This window comes from Leptodactylus fuscus, chromosome 5, assembly GCF_031893055.1.
Source record: "Leptodactylus fuscus isolate aLepFus1 chromosome 5, aLepFus1.hap2, whole genome shotgun sequence".
Lineage (NCBI taxonomy): Eukaryota > Metazoa > Chordata > Amphibia > Anura > Leptodactylidae > Leptodactylus > Leptodactylus fuscus.
In genome coordinates, this window is record NC_134269.1 from 30,159,863 (window position 1) to 30,180,849 (window position 20,987).

Sequence of the window (20,987 nt, forward strand, 5' to 3'; positions counted from 1 at the left end):
TCCATCAAACACCATACCTACTGTAAAGCATGGGGGTGGAAACATCATGCTTTGGGGCTGTTTCTCTGCAAAGGGGCCAGGACGACTGATCCGGGTACAGGAAAGAATGAATGGGGCCATGTATCGTGAGATTTTGAGTGCAAACCTCCTTCCATCAGCTAGGGCATTGAAGAGGAAACGTGGCTGGGTCTTTCAACATGACAATGATCCAAAGCACACTGCCAGGGCAACGAAGGAGTGGCTTTGTAAGAAGCATTTCAAGGTCCTGGAGTGGCCGAGCCAGTCTCCAGATCTCAACCCTATAGAAAACCTTTGGAGGGAGTTGAAAGTCCGTGTTGCCGAGCGACAGCCCCAAAACATCACTGCTCTAGAGGAGATCTGCATGGAGGAATGGGCCAACATACCAACAACAGTGTGTGCCAACCTTGTGAAGACTTACAGAAAACGTTTGACCTCTGTCATTGCCAACAAAGGATATATAACAAAGTATTGAGATGAAATTTTGTTACTGACCAAATACTTATTTTCCACCATAATTTGCAAATAAATTCTTACAAAATCAGACAATGTGATTTTCTGGATTTGTTTTCTCATTTTGTCTCTCATAGTTGAGGTCTACCTATGATGTAAATTACAGACGCCTCTCATCTTTTTAAGTGGTGGAACTTGCACTATTGGTGACTGACTAAATACTTTTTTGCCCCACTGTAGTATTTGTAATGTTTTGATACATTTTTTAAAAATTTAAAACTTTGTAAAATAGAAAAAAATCCTTTGTGTCACCATGTCCTGACACCTGTAACTTTTTTATATTTGCATGTCTGGAGCTGGGTATGTCGTCTTTTTAGGCGGGGCAAGGTGTAGGTTTTATTGATACCATTCGGGAGAAGGTCTGGTGGTTTGATCACTTTTTATAAAAAAAAAAATTAAAAGGTAAAGTGTTGAAAAAACATATACATTTTTCCCTATCAGTATGTCTTTGTAGAATGGGAGGAAATCCATGCAAACACGGGGAGAACATACAAACTCCTCCAGATGTTGCTCCTGGCGGGATCCAAACCCAGGACTCACCAGTGCCTTTTTTAGATCATTGTTTGTTTTGTTATGTTGGTTGATTTTAACTATAATCAATCCTACTAATCCTACTAATATTATAAATGTGAAAGTTTGGATGTTTGTGTGTTTGGATGTTTGTGTGTTTGTTCCTCAATCACACAAAAATGGCTGAACGGATTTGAATGAAATTTGGCTCATAGACAGTTTGTAACTTTGATTAAAACATAGGCTACTTTTTATCCCAGATGACATGGTATCACGACTGTTATGAATTTATGTTCACATACTATAATACTATATTACACTGCTCTTATCTCAGCTTCTGAGAAAGCCAGGTCTCTTATCTCTCTGTGTAAACACACGCTAAACCTAGGTGTACACGCATTTAGATATTATCTGATCTGCTCCAGTCAGTGCTGACACAGTGACATGGGCAAACACCTTTAATCCAAATTGGCAGTTTGTTAATTTTAAATATGTCTGGAAAAAGAGAATCTAATTTGTCACAAACAATGAGAGCTATGAAGGTAGCTAGAAGTCACAGACTTCTTCTCAAGTGGAGCTGAGCGATATCATCGATGCCAATAACACGCTAATTTTATGGCGTGCCAGCGAGCTGCTGAGATGCCGGAACAATTATAGGCACGGTGTGAAGAACAACTTCAGTGCCAGACCAACTTGAGAGGTGCCGAAACGGCGGAGCAGGCAGATCATCAACGCCAACAAAGTGCTCATTATATGGCGTCCCAATGAGCTGCTGAGATGCTGGAACAATCACGGGCACAGCGTGAGGAACGAGTTCAGCGGCAGGCAAGCTTGAGAGTTGCCGAAACGCCAGAGCATGCGGATCATCAATGCCAACAACACGCTCATTAATTTGGCTTCCCAGCGAGCTGCTGAGATGCCAGAACAATCTCGGGCACAGTGCAAGGATCGCGTTCAGCGGCAGGCAAACTTGAGAGCTGCCAAAACGCCGGAGCAGGCGGATCATCAACGCCAACAACACGCTCATTACATGTTGTCCCAGTGAGATGCTGAAATGCATGAACAATCACAGGCATGCTGCGAGGAAGAAGTTCAGCAGCAGGACACCTTAAGAGCTGCCAAAACGCCGGAGCAGGCAAATCATCGACGGCAGCAATTTGCTGAATATAGGCAGATCATCCACTTCAACAACCCGCAGACGAAGTCGTGGGCAGAGGCTAGTAAATTATAAAATTTTTAACGATCCCACTCAAGGAGTGATTCTCTTATATTTTCATACTACCTTCTATTGGGTTCCCCAATTTCTGAGTCCCTTTTACAGTCTAAGGCTCATACTTTGTGCCAATAACTTCTTGCAAAAGGCCCCGAACCGTTCGTCTTTCTGGATACAATATACAGTGCAAGTGGGCCACCTTGTTGGCGCTATGATGAGGAGTCCCAGCATCACTAGGCTTTGACCCCAGCTGTTGGTTGGGCTACAAAGGCCCCCGACATCTGGATTCAGCTTATCTTGACACACAGACCACAATGGCCTTTTCCAGTTAGCGTCGCAGAGCTGGTTCCTTCGCAAGGTTCAGTGCTTCATAAGGCCACCGGTTCTAGTTAGTTATATAATGAGGAGCATTGTCGTTTCTTCTTCTGCTGTAAGTTTCACACTGTTTACCAATGGAGTGTTCTACTTTTTGTTAATTTTTCAAGGTTTTTAGTTTTTAGAGTGGGTAGTGCGATTCCAGACCGGTCATTTTGCATTATGTCAATGACTTTCTGTTTGTGGACCCTCACAATTCTCCGGTTTGTGAAGTTTTGTTCCAATCTCTCCATGGTTTGGTGGAACGTTTCGGTATTCCATTATCCATGAAAAAGACAGTCAGAATTTGTTGTCATTTAACTGTAAGTCCATCGGTCAGTCGAAAAGCTCTCTCTCTTTATGGATGCAGCTGGAGATGATGGTTTTGCTTCGGTTTTTGGGTATTGGTGGTGTAGGTGTCAATGGCCTAAAAGCTGGAAAGTTTCTGGTTTAGTCAAGAATTTAACTTTACAATAGTTGTTGTAGTTGAGATTTGGGGCCAATTTTTCAGCAGTTATCGTATTTGTGTTTGGACTGACAACATGGCGGTTGTGCAGGCCGTTTATAGTCAGTCGTCATCATCGTTAGAGGTGTTGTTGCTACGTTATGGTGATGCGCTGCCAGCAGGCTAATATTTGGTTTGGGGCTAGTCATGTTCCTGGTATTCAAAATACCTTTGCTGATGTGTTGTCTAGCTCCAAATTTAACATTTTCAGGTCTCTACATCCAGGTCTGTTTGAACACATTGGTGGGCCCAGCGCAAAGGTTTCATAAGTGGGCCCCCCATCACCACCACCTTATCAGTAATAGTCCTCCCTTTATAAATAATAATGCACCCTTATTAATAATAATCCTTGCTTATACATAACTAGCCTCTGCCCGCGACTTTGTCTGCGGGTTGTTGGCGTCGATGATCTGCCTAAATTCAGCAAATTGCTGCCATCGATGGTTTGCCTGCTCCGGCATTTCGGCAGATCTCAAGTTGTCCTGCTCCTGACCTTGTTCCTCACACTGTACCTGTGATTGTTCTGGCATCTCAGCAGCTCGCTGGGATGCCACATAATGAGCGTGCTGTTAGTGTTGATGATCCGCCTGCTCCGGTGCTTCGACAGCTGTCAAGCTGTCCTGCTGCTGAACTCGTTCCTCGCACTGTGCCCGTGATTGTTGCGGCATCTCAGCAGCTCGCTGGGACGCCATATAATGAGCATGTAGTTGGCGTCGATGATCTGCCTCAGCTCCGATTGAGGAGAACTTTGACTTCTGGCTCCTTCATAACTCTCGTTGTTTGTGACAAATTAGATTTTCTTTTTCCAGGCATGTTGAAAATTGGGAAACTGACAATTTGGATTCAAGGTGTTTGCCCATGTCAATTTTTCAGCAGTGCCTGGTGCAGATCAGATAATATGCAAATACGTGAACAAAGAGTTAGTGTGTGTTTACACACAGACATAACAGTCCTGGCTTTCTCAGAAGCTGAGATATGAGCAGTGTAATATAGTATGTGAACATAAATTCATAACAGTCGTGAAGCCATGTCATTTACCGGGATACAAAGTAGCCTATGTTTTAATCAATGTTACAATCTACCTATGTGCCGAATTTCATCCAAATCCATTCAGCCATTTTTGCAAACTTTCACATTTATAATATTAGTAGGAAAATGCCCCTTCTAAATAAGGGTCCCTGCTTATTCATAATAGTCCCCTTTATTTCTAATAGCTCTCTTCTAAATAGTTCCCTCTAATAAGTAATAGTAATAACTTATAGTTCCCCCCTTTTAAATAATAGTCCCCATTATAATTATAACTAATAGCCCCCTCCTTGTTATAAATAATAATTCCCCTATATTTATAAAGAAGGGAACTATTATTTATAAGGGGCAACAACTATTCATGGGGATTATTATTCATAAGGAGGGAAACTGTTATTTATAATGGAAAACTATGATGAGGGGGAAACTTATTTTAATGAGGGCTTTTTTTAAGGGGGAACTATTGCATATAAGGGGAATTTTTTTTTTTTAAGGGGGCTATTATTTATAATATTTCCCCATTATAATAGCCCTCCTGCCAATTTGTATTAAAGGGGTTTTCCCAAGTCAGTGTCCGAACACGCTGCCTCCAGAAACTGCTTCTCACTTTCTGTATTTGTGCTCCTCCTCCTCCCTCTGGCTCAACAGGACACAGAAGACTTACTTATTATAGTATATGAACATAAATTCATAACAGTTGTGATATTGTGTTATTGGCATTGATGATATCGCTCAGCTCTGCTTGAGGAGAAGTCTGTGACTTTTGGCTACCTTCATAGTTCTCGTTGTTTGCGAGTTGCGACAAATTAGATTCTCTTTTTCCTGGCATGTTTAAAATTAACAAACTGCCAGTTTGGATTAAAGGTGTTTGCCCATATCAGTGTGTCAGCAGTGCCTGGAGCAGATCAGATAATATGTAAATGCATGTACACTGAGGGTTAGCATGTGTTTACACAGAGAGACCTGGTTTCTCAGAAGCTGAGATAAGAGCAGTGTATTATAGTATGTGAACATAAATTCATAACAGTCATGATACCATGTCATTTACTGGGATAAAAGCCTATGGGTTAATCCAGGTTATAAACTATCTATTTGCCAAACTTCATCTAAATCCGTTCAGCCGTTTTTGCGTGAAAGAGTAACAAACATCCAAACACACATACACACAAACTTTCACATTTATAATATTAGTAGGATAGGATGTAGGATACTCCCTTATAAATAATGTGTCCATGTTCAGAAATAAGTGCTCACTCAGCTGTAATTGCTCCCTTTGTCTTTGGATGACTGAAGCAGCAGACATTTTCCCCAGGTCCTGGCCGAGCGCAGGTGACGTGTGCGGTGACATCATCACCTGTGCCGCGACGTCCTGCACAGACATTGCTATAAGTATTCTATGGCTAAGCAAAGACTTTACAGCTCCCTGCTCTGTCATAGGCTTAAACTGAATCAGCGTGCATAGCACACCAATACAATTATGAGTGGAGCTCTCCTGGGCAGAAAGTCTGGTGCCCAGATTTGGGGGCCCCTGCAAATATAGGGCCCAGTGCAAGTGCACTGTTTATCTTATGGTTAAAGCGGCCCTGTCTACATCCAATGGCCAATTTGGAAGGTTCAACGTGCCCGGAATACTTATGGAGTCTGGTAGAGATTGCCTGATTGACAGGTATCAGTGACATCGTCCACCCGGCGTGGTCATGTCAATTCCAGTAAGGAATGGTTGTCCTGCTCTGGTGTTTTTTTGCCCAAAGAGGATCCTACTATCCTCTTGGTTTGGGATTTTCTGGGTGTCTGAGGCAGTGGCGAAATTTTTTTCATTCATCAGTCCAGTCCCCTTCTCACTAGGTTCCAGTTTTCTTAGTTTTTTTCAGTCTTGTTTGGTCAATCTTGTACTTAATCCTGATGAATTCAGTACTCATTCCTTTAGACTAGGAGCGGCTAACACTGCATGGTACGGATATGGAAGGGGTTAAAAAATTAGGTAACTGGAAATCAGACTGCTATTGTTCTTACATATGTCCGGATTTACTGACATTGTGAGTGTGTTCCTTGTTCTAGTTGGTTATGCTTGATATTTCTTTGTTCCTCTTGTAGGTTCTTCTGTCCCTGTTTGGATACTTAGACATTCATATGTCTTCTGGGCGGAGAGATGAGCGGCTATGAGACCTGAAGGATTGTCTTTAGGTACTGCGGGTGTTGGCGTCCACTGGCTTGGTCTCAGAGGCCTCCGTTAGGATGAGTATTTTGCCAGCAGTGGCTAAGATTAGAAGGTCTGTATCTGGCTCAGTCAATATAGTCGTCCATGCGGAACTTATTGACTTGGGTAAAGTAAAATTGGAGGATCAGACAGGACTTTTCTTTTCAGACCCCCGAGTATATAATAATAAAATCAGAGCCCCAGGGGAGGTGAGGGAACATAATAAACAATGTTACTTACCTCTCCAGGATCCGATGTTAATCCTAGCTGGCTTCGGGCCTATATGGTAATGCCCAGACGTCACGTGGTCTGGTATATTACCATATAGGCCCAAAGTCTGTGCTAGCAGTACCATATAGGCCCGAAGCCTGCTAGGATTAATGAGGACCTTTCATGGGTTTGGGCAAAGGCAGTTCTATATACTGCTGGAAAGCCGACAGTGCGCTGAATTCGGCGCACTGTCATCTTTCCAGCAGTATATACAGTGTTGGCCAAAAGTATTGTTATCCCTGCAATTCTGTCAGATAATACTCATTTTCTTCCATCAATGAGTTTCTTACAAGGCTCTGCTGGAATCTTAGACCATTCTTCTTTGGCAAACTGCTCCAGGTCCCCCCTGAGATGTGAAGGGGGCCTTCTCCAAACTGCCATCAAGAGATCTCTCCTCCTCCCCCACAGGTGTTCTATGGGATTCAGGGCTGGACTCATTGCTGCCACTTTACAAGTCTCCAGGGCTTTCTCTCACCACCATTTTCTAGTGCTGACCTGAAGTGTGTTTGGGGTCATTGTCCTGCTGGAAGACCCCTGACCTCTGAGGGAGACCCAGCTTTCTCACACTGGGCCCTACATTATGCTGCACAATGTATTGGTCGTCTTCAGACTTCATAATGCCATGCACACGGTCAAGCAGTCCAGTGCCAGAGGCAGCAAAGCAACCCCAAAACATCAGGGAACCTCCGCCATGTCTGACTGTAGGGACCGTGTTCTTTTCTTTGAAGGCCTCTTTTTTTTCCTGTAAACTCTATGTTGATGCCTTTTCTTACTTTTGTCTCATCTGACCAGTGAACATTCTTCCAAAATGTTTTTGGCTTTCTCAGGTAAGTTTTGGCAAACTCCAGCCTGGCTTATGTCTCTGGGTAAGAAGTGGGGTCTTCCTGGGTATCCTACAATACAGTCCCTTTTCATTCAGACGCTGAGGGATAGTATGGGGTGACACTGTTGTACCCTCGGACTGCAGGGCAGCTTGAACTTGTTTGGATTTTAGTCGAGGTTCTTTATCCACCACCCGCACAATCTTGCGTTGAAATCTCTTGTCAATTTTTCTTTTCCGTCCACATCTAGGGAGGTTAGCCACAGTGCCATGGGCTTTAAACTTCTTGATGACACTGTGCACGGTAGACACAGGAACATTCAGGTCTTTGGAGATGGACTTGTAGTCTGAGATTGCTCATGCTTCCTCACATTTTTGCTTCTCAAGTCTTCAGACAGTTCTTTGGTCTTCTTTCTTTTCTCTGTGCTCAATGTGGTACACACAAGGACACAGGACAGAGGTTGAGTCAACTTTAATCCATTTCAACTGGCTGCAAGTGTGATTTAGTTATTGCCACCACCTGTTAGGTGCCTCAGGTAAGTAACAGGTGTTGTTAATTACACAAATTAGAGAAGCATCACATGATTTTTCAAATAGTGCCAATACTTTTGTCCACCCCCTTTTTTATGTTTGCTGTGGAATTATATCCAATTTGGCTTTTTGACAATTCTTTTTGTGGTTTTCCATTGAAGACAAATTAAATGAAGATAATAATACCAAAGAATTTGTGATTGCAATCATTTTCTGGAAGAACATGAGTATTATCTGTCAGAATTGCAGGGGTGCCAATACTTTTGGCCAACACTGTAGAACTGCCTTTGCCCAAACCTATGAAAGGTCCTCTTAACATCGGATCCCGGAGAGGTGAGTAACAGTGTTTATTATGTTCTCTCATCTTCCCTGGGGATTATTATACTCGGGGGACTGAAAAGACCCCGGAGTATAATAATAGAGCTTGAAGGGTCCGCTGTGGCCCCTGAAACCTCTATTATGCCCCACAGTCTATTGTGCCACTATATTTAGGGGTTGGGTGCGTGGAGAAGTGAGGAGTCAAAGATGTCTGTGTTTCAAACTTTACAGAGTCACAGCTGAAAGAAATGGTCATGGCGGTCCAAAGGGAAGAGACGGGAAATGTGGGGAGACGTCTCCTGTGAGTATTACTGCATTGTATTTATTGTAATGTCAGAATGTAATGGCAGAAAATATTAATCGCATTTGAAAAACGCATTTTTAGGGCTAATTTTTTCAAAAAATCCTGGGGGGACACCCCCACACCCACCATTCCCCTAGGGGGGTATTCCATAACCTGCAGACCCCCCAGCAAGTAGGGCCCCGCCAAAGTCAATTGCCCAGGGCCCCGTAAAGCCTGGATCTGCCACTGTGAAAAACACAGCATGATAAATGTGTTGTGGAAACTCCACAGAAACACCGCGGAAAAGCATCAAAATCCGCAGACAATCTTTTGTCCGGGGCCCCTACCTCACCCCTACAGTGAATTCTTGATAATGTTGGTGACAGGTGCTAAGGAGTTTAATCCACCTTAGTGTAGTTTGGGTAATCTGTGGGTCTCCTTGGTTTATGGGGCAGATGGAAACTGCGATCTGATGCTAGTGCTCAAGGGCCTCATAAAAGGCTCCTGGGCCCCGATGCGACTGCCCCTGCTGCATCCCCTCAAGTTACGCCCCTACCATGGACCCCCTACAGATCACAAGTACTGAGGCAGTGCCGTAGAGCTTCTAAACACCTCTGGGGCAGCCTATGGCATTACATATATAAAGTAGAACCTGTTTGACCCTTCTTTCTCCTGTTGGGGGAGAGTCTTGACTCCGCCATGCACATCATCAGTCGCTCAGTTCTGCCAAATTTGGCCGGCTTGGCCAACAGTAATCTGATGTGTGTGGGCACTTTAAGAAATGACTATCCTGAACAGAGGGACCCCCATATAATTCAGAATTCCTCAATAGGGTTTTGATTAATGGGTTATATAATACGGAGACTGACTTAGGCTAAATTCACATCTGTACATGGCTGTCTGTCGTGCGGGTCCGCGGGGGGAACCGAATGACCGAGGGCCAGGCTGCTAAAAAACTGGTCACCCACAGACACCACAGACTATAGTCAGGTCCATGGTTTTTATAATGTAGCTTGTAAGTTGTTTGTGCTAAACTTTTCTCTCCTCCAATTTCTGGCGGTTTTCTGCGGCGCAGATGTGAACGTAGCCTTAGGCTACAGCAGAATGGATTCCAATAGATGTTTAAATGGATCCATTTTTTATCCCATCATTGTGTCGCCCTTCGACCCCTGCACTAATGTAAGTGCTGAGACTATCCGGGTGCTGCAAATGCGACTTCTAGCCACAAAAAGATGGAGAAGTGCTTGGATTTTTTGCAATTGGACGTCACAGTCACAGATGGGACTCTATTCACTTGCATTAGTCAGAGCAGCTAACGTTGCCGGGTGGACCTAGCCTAGCAAACTTTTATTTCCCATGACACTAGTTGTGTATAATATGGACACACGACAATGTTATAACGTCTACGAAATCCTCTAGTGCTGTCGCCACCATGTCTGCCCCCTTGGCCCTACTTATAGCCAGGTCATTGCATCCCTGACAAGGGAGGCTGCAAGTGTATAGACACAATAAGGGTGCAGACATTTTGGAGTGGTGGCACATGACACAGATCACAGATCCTTGCAGTGGATCAGTCTCCGCCCCTGTGCACACTATGCTGCTGCTTCTGAGGGAGGAGGGAGTCAGCTGAGCTGCCAGAGGGGAGGAAGCATCATATGATGCAGAGGAAGGAGCTGCACTGAATGAGCCCTGACATTGTACTCCATGTACCGGAGACCTGTGTAAGGTAGGACTCTCCTATCCCTCCCTGCAAACCTTTACTTTATCTAGTGCATCAATATCATTGCACCTGGCAGGGTCCTACAGATGGGTATATAGGCGGGAAGGAGATTTGGGTGGCCATATGCACCTATATACTGCCTTACACACAGTGCTACTGCTTACATCCTCTATTCATACCCTAAGCAAAATGGTGCCCACATGAACGCTGTAGGTGCATATATATAGGGGCTCATATGGACACTGTATATATAGATCCACCTGTGTAGTGTGTACGGATCAGGCACTATGGCGGACTAACTGATCTTATGGCCTTTCATTATGTAGTAACACAAAGGGATTGTTGTAGGCCGAGATGTAGGAAGAGTAAGGAGACTTGTAGGGTATTGTTAAAAATATCCGTACAAGAAGGGGGTCGTAGATGACATGGCCTCTGTATGAAGAATATATATACAAATATAGTCCCACAATGATGTGCGTAGTGCATGATGTGGCGCCACTTATTATAACACATACAGGCTATATAAGTGCCAGACTAGGCCAGTGCATTATAATCCATACTTCCTGGCGTGTTACACATTCACTGATATCCGACATGTGACCGAAACCACATCCCCACATATAACTGAAGTGCAGCGTGTGTACATAGGCGCCACTTCAGGATGTTTACATAGGTCCGCAAAAAGACGTAAAGTAAATGACAGACTTCACGGGGTGGTGAACAGACTGATATACAGAATAATTCCCTTAATCTAGAATAATATGGTAATCTGTCAATCCTGAATATTTAGTAATTCGGCACCTTTCAGGCCCTGGCGATGCACTTTGTACAGTATTCACACTGGCGTATACTGTATACACCATATATATGATGTACAATCTATTCACACTGGAGTGTACTGTATACGCCACATATATGATATACTGTGACCGCAAGGCTATCCGCATATGACCGTAGTAGTCCGCAAAGTATATGTCTGCAGTGAATCAGTATGACATCCGCAATAAGACTTGTATGATCCGATATCTGTGAGCCTGTGCCACAAAGAATAGGAGCTGCTCCATAATCCGCCTATAGCTTCTATGGCCTGGAAACTGATCCGTAAAAGCTGCGGACGTGTGTATAGGGCATTAGAAATGAATGGGTCCGTATACTATCTGCAGTGTCAGACAATATACGGAAATAATAATAATAATAATACATTTTATTTATATAGCGCCAACATATTCCGCAGCACTGTACAATTTATAGGGTTCAGATACAGACATACATAACAAAGAACGTCATTTCACACAATGGGACTGAGGGCCCTGCTCAAAAGAGCTTACAATCTATGAGGTAGATGGGGTGACACAAGAGGTAGCAGGGGCGGCATTGCTTATACAGTGTTGAGACAATTTTGTGCATTAGGAATTGTGATAGGCTTGTCTGAAAAGATGCGTCTTTAGTTTGCGTTTGAAACTGTAGAAGTTGGGAGTTAATCTTATTGTCCAGGGTAGAGCATTCCAGAGGAGTGGTGCAGCTCGGGAGAAGTCTTGTATACGAGCGTGGGAGGTTCTGATAATAGAGGATGTAAGTGTTAGATCATTGAGTGAGCGGAGAACACGGGTTGGGCTGTAGACAGAGATGAGGGAAGAAATGTAGGGAGGTGCGGCATTATGGAGAGCCTTGTGGATGAGAGTAATAACTTTATATTTTATTCTATAATGAATAGGCAGCCAATGTAGTGACTGGCACAGACCGGAGGCATCGCTGTAGCGTCTAGCCTGATAGATGAGCCTGGCCGCTGCATTCAGAATAGATTGTAGAGGGGAGAGTTTAGTGAGGGGAAGACCGATTAGTAAGGAGTTACAGTAGTCAAGGCGAGAATGAATCAGAGAGACAATAAGTGTCTTTAGTGTATCTCTGGTAAGGAAAGGGCGTATTCTGGAGATGTTTTTGAGGTGGAGGTGACATGAACGTGCGAGTGATTCAATATGAGGGGTGAAGGAAAGGTCTGCGTCAAATATGAAAAACTCCGGTCCTATGCACGGAGCCTAAGGGTATTTTCAATGGCTGAATTGGTTTCCGTCCCAAAATCACCTCAGCAATCTCCCTCCTTTTCATTTCAATAGGAGGCAGGTGCTGAATTTTTCTCCTATACCTGATTTTTTCCAACTAGCGGATAAATAAGTGTCATACTCGATCTTCAGGCGGATTCCACCTTTAACGTAAATGGGAGGCGGAAAAATACCGACTGGCCAGGGCGCAATTTGGTCAAGCGGAAAAATTCAGCTTCAGATTCCTAAGGCTCAATGCACACGGAGTATTTGGGCATGGATTCTGACGCAGAATCCGCGCTGAAAAAAAGGCCTCCCATTGAATCTGCGCGGATTCCGCATCACAATCCGTGCCCTAATACTCCGTGTGCATTGACCCTTTAAGCTGAATTTTTCAGCTAGTATAAATTCAGCCATGTGGTCATTCCCTTAAAGTGACCCTGCACAATGTATAGTTAAAAATTCTGGACAGGGTGTTCCAGCGAATGGGCACTCTGGTCAGTACCCGTGCACCATAACAGGTTTGTGAAGACAGGGCGCCCAGTATCCTAGATCTTCTTGCTCGTGGACAGGCGATGTCATTGTGGCACAATTTTAAGGGCATGTTCACAGTCGGAAGATTTTCTTGCAAAAATTTCAGCAGCTAAGAATTGATTCCATCCAAATAAATGGGGCTTACACAAAACCATGTGCTGCTCTGCAATACAGACCTTATCAGAAGGATGAGGGCCCTGTCTGACAACCAATATGGCGGCCCTTACAACGTTGGTCACACGTGTTTGATACGTAAATCTGCTGCATATGCAGGAAAGATCTCCAGACGAATATGTTACGTGTAGATGAATTGTACATGTCTGTCACTCACCGTGCAGTATACATTATCTTTCGTGATACTCTTATATTGAAGACCGAAGTCAACTAGGCTTTGCGCTATGTATAGTCGTCCATTATATAAGTCAGTGGTCGTACTATTTCCTGGTGTATTTACACGGTGTGAGCACAGCCTTACATAAGTTATCACCTGGCTTTCCTAGAGCCGTAAATTGGATATCTATATACTAGTGTAGTCATGTATTCCATATCCACAAGTTGCTGGGACAATAACGGCAGCCATATTGTGGTCTCTTGTCGAGACTGCCAACTATAATGAGTTGCAAGCACAGACAAGCTGAGGCAAAAAAAGGGCCCATGTCACCCACCCGGTCGAGGCCTTGTTTTCTGTCATCTTCACCTCTATTTGTTTGTCCATTTTCACATGGGGCACAAGGGTCTGCCTCAAAAACAGCCTCAAATTCCTCCATGTGAATAGCCCCTAACGTAAGAAACCCGCGTAATCTGTAAACCATACTAAAGTCCATTGTATTTCCTTTCCAGGACCCCGAAATTCTCATCAGTATTGCAATCGTCCATAGCCAGCCATGATCCACAGTTTGTTCCTCATTAACCCTTCGGGGGACATCTTTTTAGAAAAACACTGGAAAAGCGTTGTATCCCGTTCCGTCTGTGACTACTTTTTTGAAGCTCAGGAAAGGGCGTCTGAGGCAGAAAATGTGCCCCCGATCATCCCTACACCTCACCATTATTTACTCAGTGTTTACCGGCACGCCATCTTTTTTGTGGCGGTCATCCAGACTGAGGTGCCGCCGCTTTTTGTGATTGAGTTCCTTCACCGTGTAGTGGACACATTTCAGGTATCTATCTAGACTTCTCTCTATCCCATTCGCTTGCTACATAGACGTTTACGTTCCGCTTGACTTGGATTACACAATGTCTTTCTATGCGGTCCTTGAGAAAGTGTTGACATGTTCTGCGGCACGGTAAACGTCAGACTTGGTGCCAATTTGGGTTACGGTATTCGTTCCCCAGGGTCAAAACAAGGGCCATGAAGGCCACAGGGCTACTTATTGTGTGGGGGACCTGTCCTTTTTTTATGGTAGTGGAATGGGTACTGGCTTGTGGTGAAGTATGATAAATATACCGCTATAATACATTACATATGGACCTGTGTAGCTTAGAGAATACTTTACAATATTTTATTCCTCCTATATCATATTCCTTCCATCCTCTAGGATTACTTTGGGTCATGCTCAGAAGCCGTCATCAAAGAGAATGTCGTGGTGGTCTACGAGGTTCTCGAGGAGATGTTGGACAATGGTTTCCCACTTGCCACCGAATCCAACATCCTGAAGGAGCTAATCAAACCTCCAACCATCCTACGAAGTGTGGTGAACACCATTACAGGTAACACACTCAGAGCTTATGTTTGAGAGATTGCACAAAAGTGGACAATTCCTTTAACATGAAGCCATTGAGGAAGACTCGAAATGAATTATGGATTGCTATGGATTCTCCCTTTGTTTCCAGGCAGCTCCAATGTGGGTGACCAGCTCCCCACAGGACAACTCTCAGTAGTGCCATGGAGGAGGACTGGGGTGAAGTATACCAACAATGAGGCCTACTTTGATGTAATAGAAGAGATCGACGCCATCATTGATAAATCAGGTAACTATATTGGTGGAGTCTATAGTGCTGCTCCCGTTTACATTGTTTGGGTTCCCTGCTGGTTTCCGCTTCCTGATCCTTCACAACACACAGGAATAGACCGCTCAGTCGGTGATCGGATACCATATTCTGAATATTAGTGGTGGTGCACGGTCCCTGTCTTCACTAATGTGATCTACTAGATATCTATGACATGTCGGAAGATTATAGGGATTAGGTTTCCCCTCTTGGTAGAAGTGTGGACTCTCTGGGCCAGGTATACAGATCTTGGGGCTTGTATTTGACCTTTTTTGATTCTACTTTTCCCATCTTCTGCAGGCTGTACAGTGACGGCTGAGATTCAGGGTGTGATCGACGCCTGTGTCAAGCTTAGCGGGATGCCTGATTTAACATTGTCTTTTATGGTAAGTTGGTTTGGAAGTGACACCAATTTAGAGCCGACCATTAATATTGGATATAGATAGTTGGATATAGTCTGGGTTAACATTATGGAATATGGTTTTGTGGAGCAGAGTCCAAAACAACTCCCGTGTTTGTCGGTATAATAACAGATTATGGGTCCATTTAAGGGTACAGTGATATGCATTACTACTATTACATCATGTCTATACCCTGATTTTGCAGAATCCTCGCCTCCTGGATGACGTGAGCTTCCACCCTTGTGTTCGTTTTAAGCGTTGGGAATCAGAACGGATCTTATCCTTCATTCCTCCCGATGGCAACTTTCGATTGCTCTCCTACCATGTCAGCGCACAGAAGTAAGAATGGAGATGGGAAATAAAATTGTCCATCTACTCTATTACTAAGAGGTGTTATTATGGCTTTTACTGAAGGCTACCATATTTTGCATGGTCTACTCATTTGCTTGGTCTTGTGTTGTAGCCTGGTGGCCATTCCAGTCTACGTCAAGCATGGGATCAGTTTTCGGGAAGGAAGCAGCTCTGGACGTTTCGAGGTGACCCTGGGACCCAAGCAGAGTATGGGCAAGACGGTGGAGGGCGTGACTGTAACTGGACAGATGCCAAAAGGTGTGCTGAACATGACATTGACCCCATCCCAAGGAACATATGTCTTTGATCCCGTGACCAAGGTATTTTCTCTGCCAATACCCTAATATTTGTATGGGATTTTTTTTCTACATGCTGATCCCATTATTACATCTATTCTTTTAGTTATTATCATGGGAGGTTGGAAAGATTAATCCTCAGAAGTTACCAAGTCTGAAAGGAACCATGGTCCTCCAAGCTGGTTGCTCGAAACCTGATGAGAACCCAACACTAAACCTAAACTTTAAGATCCAGCAGCTAGCTATCTCAGGTACAGTCCAGATGACTCTTAAAAAAATTTTTTTATAGCGACTTTATACAAAGATTTCTATTAAAGAAAGTGATGTCTACTTTTTCCAAAACCTGTGTAGCTTTCACACCAAGGTGATTATGTGGTAGTTCTTGAAGAAGACTTACTTTTAAAGGGGTTACCCATGATCAATATTTAAGAATGGGGATACTAAGCCAGTGGGGAAGAGTTGCAATAGAGTGGTGGTCGGTCACCTATGTGTCCTGCCTCTCCATGTCTATGGGACTGATGGAAAGACCTGAATACTGGACTTGGCCACCTCCGACGGTCCCATATAATGTAGAACAGGCACACGCTCAACCACCACTCCATTGAAACCTGTTTAATGTCAGTATTTTTTAACAGACCGCTATGTAACGCTGACAACTTTTTCGTTTCATCTTTTCTGTATACTGCCCCCGCAGGATTGAAGGTGAACAGGTTGGATATGTATGGTGAGAAATACAAACCCTTCAAAGGAATCAAATACATGACCAAGGCAGGCAAGTTCCAAGTCCGAACATAAAGGAAGATGTGACTTTGAGGACGCCGAACTTCTCTCAACACCTGTGAATTGTTTCGATACGCCTGATGCTCCGACAACATTGTACGCTTGTAAATAAGGAGATGTGATCTGCGGTGTGTGTGTATGTAGGTGACAAGTAGCGGTTGTGTCCCGTGTATAGATAATAAGAGTCGAGTTGTGAGTGAGATATATGAGAGATGGGCCCCCCATTGATATGCTTACTAGACCACTAGCTACTGGCAGGGGGTACATGTGAAAGAGGGGACTGAAATAAAAATGGATTCCCCTTTCTGGTGCTGGTTCACACCTTTACACCCTTCCCCACTTCCAGAATAAGAAAACATAAGGTTTGTCCTTCTTTCCATCTTTTTGCCTTGAAGGAGAAACAGCCAACATGATCCATGTATGGTTCTCTACCACTAGAGAGGTGGAGCCCAGCTTAGAACCGCCCCTGAGGAACATGGAGATGGAGCTGTTCCTCCTCCATGGTTCGCCTCTATGATGTGTGTTCCAGGGCAATTTTGCCATTTTTTTTTACATCATAGACTCACATGAGGGCACACCTAGACCCGATGCCCACTGTATAGTGTGTATAGTGGCCTGTGTGATGTGGTGCATTGTGTGTGACTACTTTACACAGTTCTTCTGTGATTCTCTGACTACTAAAGTACGCTGCACTCCTTGAAGTGTTTACAAGACATTACTGGATCCAGGCTTACACTAGTATTATCCAGCATGCAAAGAACGAATGTGCAATATGGCAGAGCAGATAATAATTTTGACACAGGACTGATACTCTGCAAGGTGCTGATAGTGAATTGTAGCGCTACCGTGTGATCCCTTGGATTCCCAAAAATTAGCGATGGAGGACTCTTCCTATGTAGGATTAGTCCACTTGGATGTATAATAAATTCTTCTATAGGTCACCAATTACTTGTGTAATAGGGTTTTCTTCCCAGGGTGGATTTTTGGTTATACAGTACTCTATATATAGTTTAAAATAAATATATATACAGTGGGGCAAAAAAGTATTTAGTCAGTCACCAATAGTGCAAGTTCCACCACTTAAAAAGATGAGAGGCGTCTGTAATTTACATCATAGGTAGACCTCAACTATGAGAGACAAAATGAGAAAACAAATCCAGAAAATCACATTGTCTGATTTTGTAAGAATTTATTAGCAAATTATGGTGGAAAATAAGTATTTGGTCACCTACAAGCAATCAAGATTTCTGGCTCTCACAGACCTGTAACTTCTTCTTTAAGAGTCTCCTCTTTCCTCCACTCATTACCTGTAGTAATGGCACCTGTTTAAACTTGTTATCAGTATAAAAAGACACCTGTGCACACCCTCAAACAGTCAGACTCCAAACTCCACTATGGTGAAGACCAAAGAGCTGTCAAAGGACACCAGAAACAAAATTGTAGCCCTGCACCAGGCTGGGAAGACTGAATCTGCAATAGGCAACCAGCTTGGATTGAAGAAATCAACTGTGGGAGCAATAATTAGAAAATGGAAGACATACAAGACCAATGATAATCTCCCTCGCTCTGGGGCTCCACGCAAAATCTCACCCCGTGGGGTCAAAATGATCACAAGAACGGTGAGCAAAAATCCCAGAACAAAGCGGGGGGACCTAGTGAATGAACTGCAGAGAGCTGGGACCAATGTAACAAAGCCTACCATCAGTAACACACTACACCGCCAGGGACTCAGATCCTGCAGTGCCAGACGTGTCCCACTGCTTAAGCCAGTACATGTCCGGGCCCGTCTGAAGTTTGCTAGAGAGCATTTGGATGATCCAGAAGAGTACTGGGAGAATGTCCTATGGTCTGATGAAACCAAACTGGAACTGTTTGGTAGAAACACAACTTTTCGTGTTTGGAGGAAAAAGAATACTGAGTTGCATCCATCAAACACCATACCTACTGTAAAGCATGGGGGTGGAAACATCATGCTTTGGGGCTGTTTCTCTGCAAAGGGGCCAGGACGACTGATCCGGGTACATGAAAGAATGAATGGGGCCATGTATCGTGAGATTTTGAGTGCAAACCTCCTTCCATCAGCAAGGGCATTGAAGATGAAACGTGGCTGGGTCTTTCAACATGACAATGATCCAAAGCACACCGCCAGGGCAACGAAGGAGTGGCTTTGTAAGAAGCATTTCAAGGTCCTGGAGTGGCCGAGCCAGTCTCCAGATCTCAACCCCATAGAAAACCTTTGGAGGGAGTTGAAAGTCCGTGTTGCCAAGCGACAGCCCCAAAACATCACTGCTCTAGAAGAGATCTGCATGGAGGAATGGGCCAACATACCAACAACAGTGTGTGCCAACCTTGTGAAGACTTACAGAAAACGTTTGACCTCTGTCATTGCCAACAAAGGATATATAACAAAGTATTGAGATGAAATTTTGTTACTGACCAAATACTTATTTTCCACCATAATTTGCAAATAAATTCTTACAAAATCAGACAATGTGATTTTCTGGATTTGTTTTCTCATTTTGTCTCTCATAGTTGAGGTCTACCTATGATGTAAATTACAGACGCCTCTCATCTTTTTAAGTGGTGGAACTTGCACTATTGGTGACTGACTAAATACTTTTTTGCCCCACTGTGTATATATATATATATATATATATATATATATAGTAAAGATTATGGGATGGATGACTAGTAATGTGACTGTAGGATCAGACTACAAAGGCTTCCTTTGTTGTCTTTTACCATGGAGACACAAGACAGTAGAACCTTTATAATTAAGACAATTTACAAACCTTCTTTTTTTCTAAATTTTTACATTATTTTTTTTATCATGAACCTTTACCAGTGTGAATGTGGGTCTAGTTCCCAAATACAACCCCTTACATGTTTTCGGGCCCGATTCAAGCTCACAAGTTCACAGCAAATAAAACTTTATTAGTATTATTTTCATACACTCATATGTTAACATTAAATTCATCATCGAAATTACACACCTAAGGGCGTATTCACACGTGTCAGCATTATTGAAGGAAAAAGGACCGCCATGCTGGCACGTGTGACTACGCCATAAGTAGCCTGAACTTCCTTCGTCCGCATCAGGATGTCATAGAAGCAGCATTTGACTAGGAACCTAATCTTACAGCAGGGTTTAGATGGAGACGTTGTGTCCTACTGTGTAGTAATATAATCCAGCGCTAACAACGAGGCCATTGTGTGCCCATACATAATACATGGCTGTCACCTGATCTGACTTCAGAGACGGTGTTCATGTCTGTGGATGACATCACACATGGTTCTTGTAACACGCCTGCCTGACATCACACCATTATGGGGAGCCCTCTTATAATTTTTTGCTAATGTTGAATTTGGCCTTGTGACGTAACTAAAGGATGGCCACGGCCCAAGCTCGATGCTTTATGTGACTAGTCAACCAAAGAAAACAATAGAAATATTTGGTCAATAGCTGCGCCGTCTCCATCGCCATTTATTGGAGTGTGGAATACCCAAAGGAGCAGGAGCCGAGTGCAATTTTGGCACAACAGTCCCTTGACAATAATCTGGGATCCAATACAATCACATGTCATTTGTTAGGGAACCTATCAATAAGTGTTCTGTTTTCCTGCAGCGCCACCTCAGGTAAAATGAAGCATTACACAATGTCCATGGAAGTCAATGGGTTGTTTGTGTAATACAAGACAGGTCTAGTCCTCCAGGGTAAGGGGTACCCTTTGTAACTTCTCTTTACTTTGGCCGCCAAACAGTGTCCCCCCCTCCCCCCCCACACACACACCTTAAGCCAGAATTCCTTAATAGGGTGTAGGAAAATGGATTTCCCAAACAGGAGGAATGCTTTAAATGGACAGTATATGTGCGGCCTCAGCGACAAGGTAGGTAAAATCTTTGGCCCTGAACAGCATTTTATGTTTGGCTAGACCATCTGCTTGTCTAGTGATGTCATTGTTAACCTTGTGGCAGGATCTGTGACCGCCATCGTCATTGGAGGTACAATTTATAAGTGAAAGGGGTTAATGAATTATACATCGTACGTCATGTCTTTATTTACTTTTATCTAACACGGACTATGATTGGAAAATTTTTCTTCATATGCTCAACTAAAACTTGGTAAAAAATATGCAAATCTATTCTCCAGGATGTATTTAGGAGAACAGTGCACTCTGTACTCCGCCCTCTACAGGGCAGCATCCTTAACATCATGCATGACTCAGTTAAAAAGTCTAATATCATGATGCGGATTTAATTGCCAAATTAGTATTTCTATTCCAAAAGGAACAGATTCCCAGCTATGGACAGCGCTGTTTCGG

At 43.6% G+C, this 20,987-nt stretch overlaps 1 protein-coding gene across 1 annotated transcript; it reads left to right on the forward strand.

The window, feature by feature from the left end:
* Nucleotides 1-10,178: 10,178 nt before the first annotated feature.
* AP3M2 (adaptor related protein complex 3 subunit mu 2) lies at nucleotides 10,179-17,601 on the forward strand. Its single transcript, XM_075272730.1, has 9 exons — nucleotides 10,179-10,284; nucleotides 13,692-14,008; nucleotides 14,387-14,558; nucleotides 14,682-14,819; nucleotides 15,138-15,223; nucleotides 15,444-15,577; nucleotides 15,702-15,909; nucleotides 15,992-16,136; nucleotides 16,580-17,601. Exons 2-9 carry the CDS (start codon nucleotides 13,736-13,738, stop codon nucleotides 16,678-16,680), a joined length of 1,257 nt encoding a protein of 418 aa, XP_075128831.1. The 5' UTR covers nucleotides 10,179-10,284; nucleotides 13,692-13,735; the 3' UTR covers nucleotides 16,681-17,601.
* The last annotated feature ends 3,386 nt before the right edge of the window (nucleotides 17,602-20,987 follow it).

What these genes read in the sequence shown, in the direction of transcription:
- AP3M2 (XM_075272730.1), top strand. Translation starts at nt 13,736, where the DNA reads ATGATCCACAGTTTGTTCCTCATTAACCCTTCGGGGGACATCTTTTTA. An exon ending in CGCCATCATTGATAAATCAG is followed by an intron (nt 14,820 to 15,137) that starts GTAACTATATTG and finishes CATCTTCTGCAG; the next exon opens with GCTGTACAGTGACGGCTGAG. An exon ending in TACCATGTCAGCGCACAGAA is followed by an intron (nt 15,578 to 15,701) that starts GTAAGAATGGAG and finishes CTTGTGTTGTAG; the next exon opens with CCTGGTGGCCATTCCAGTCT.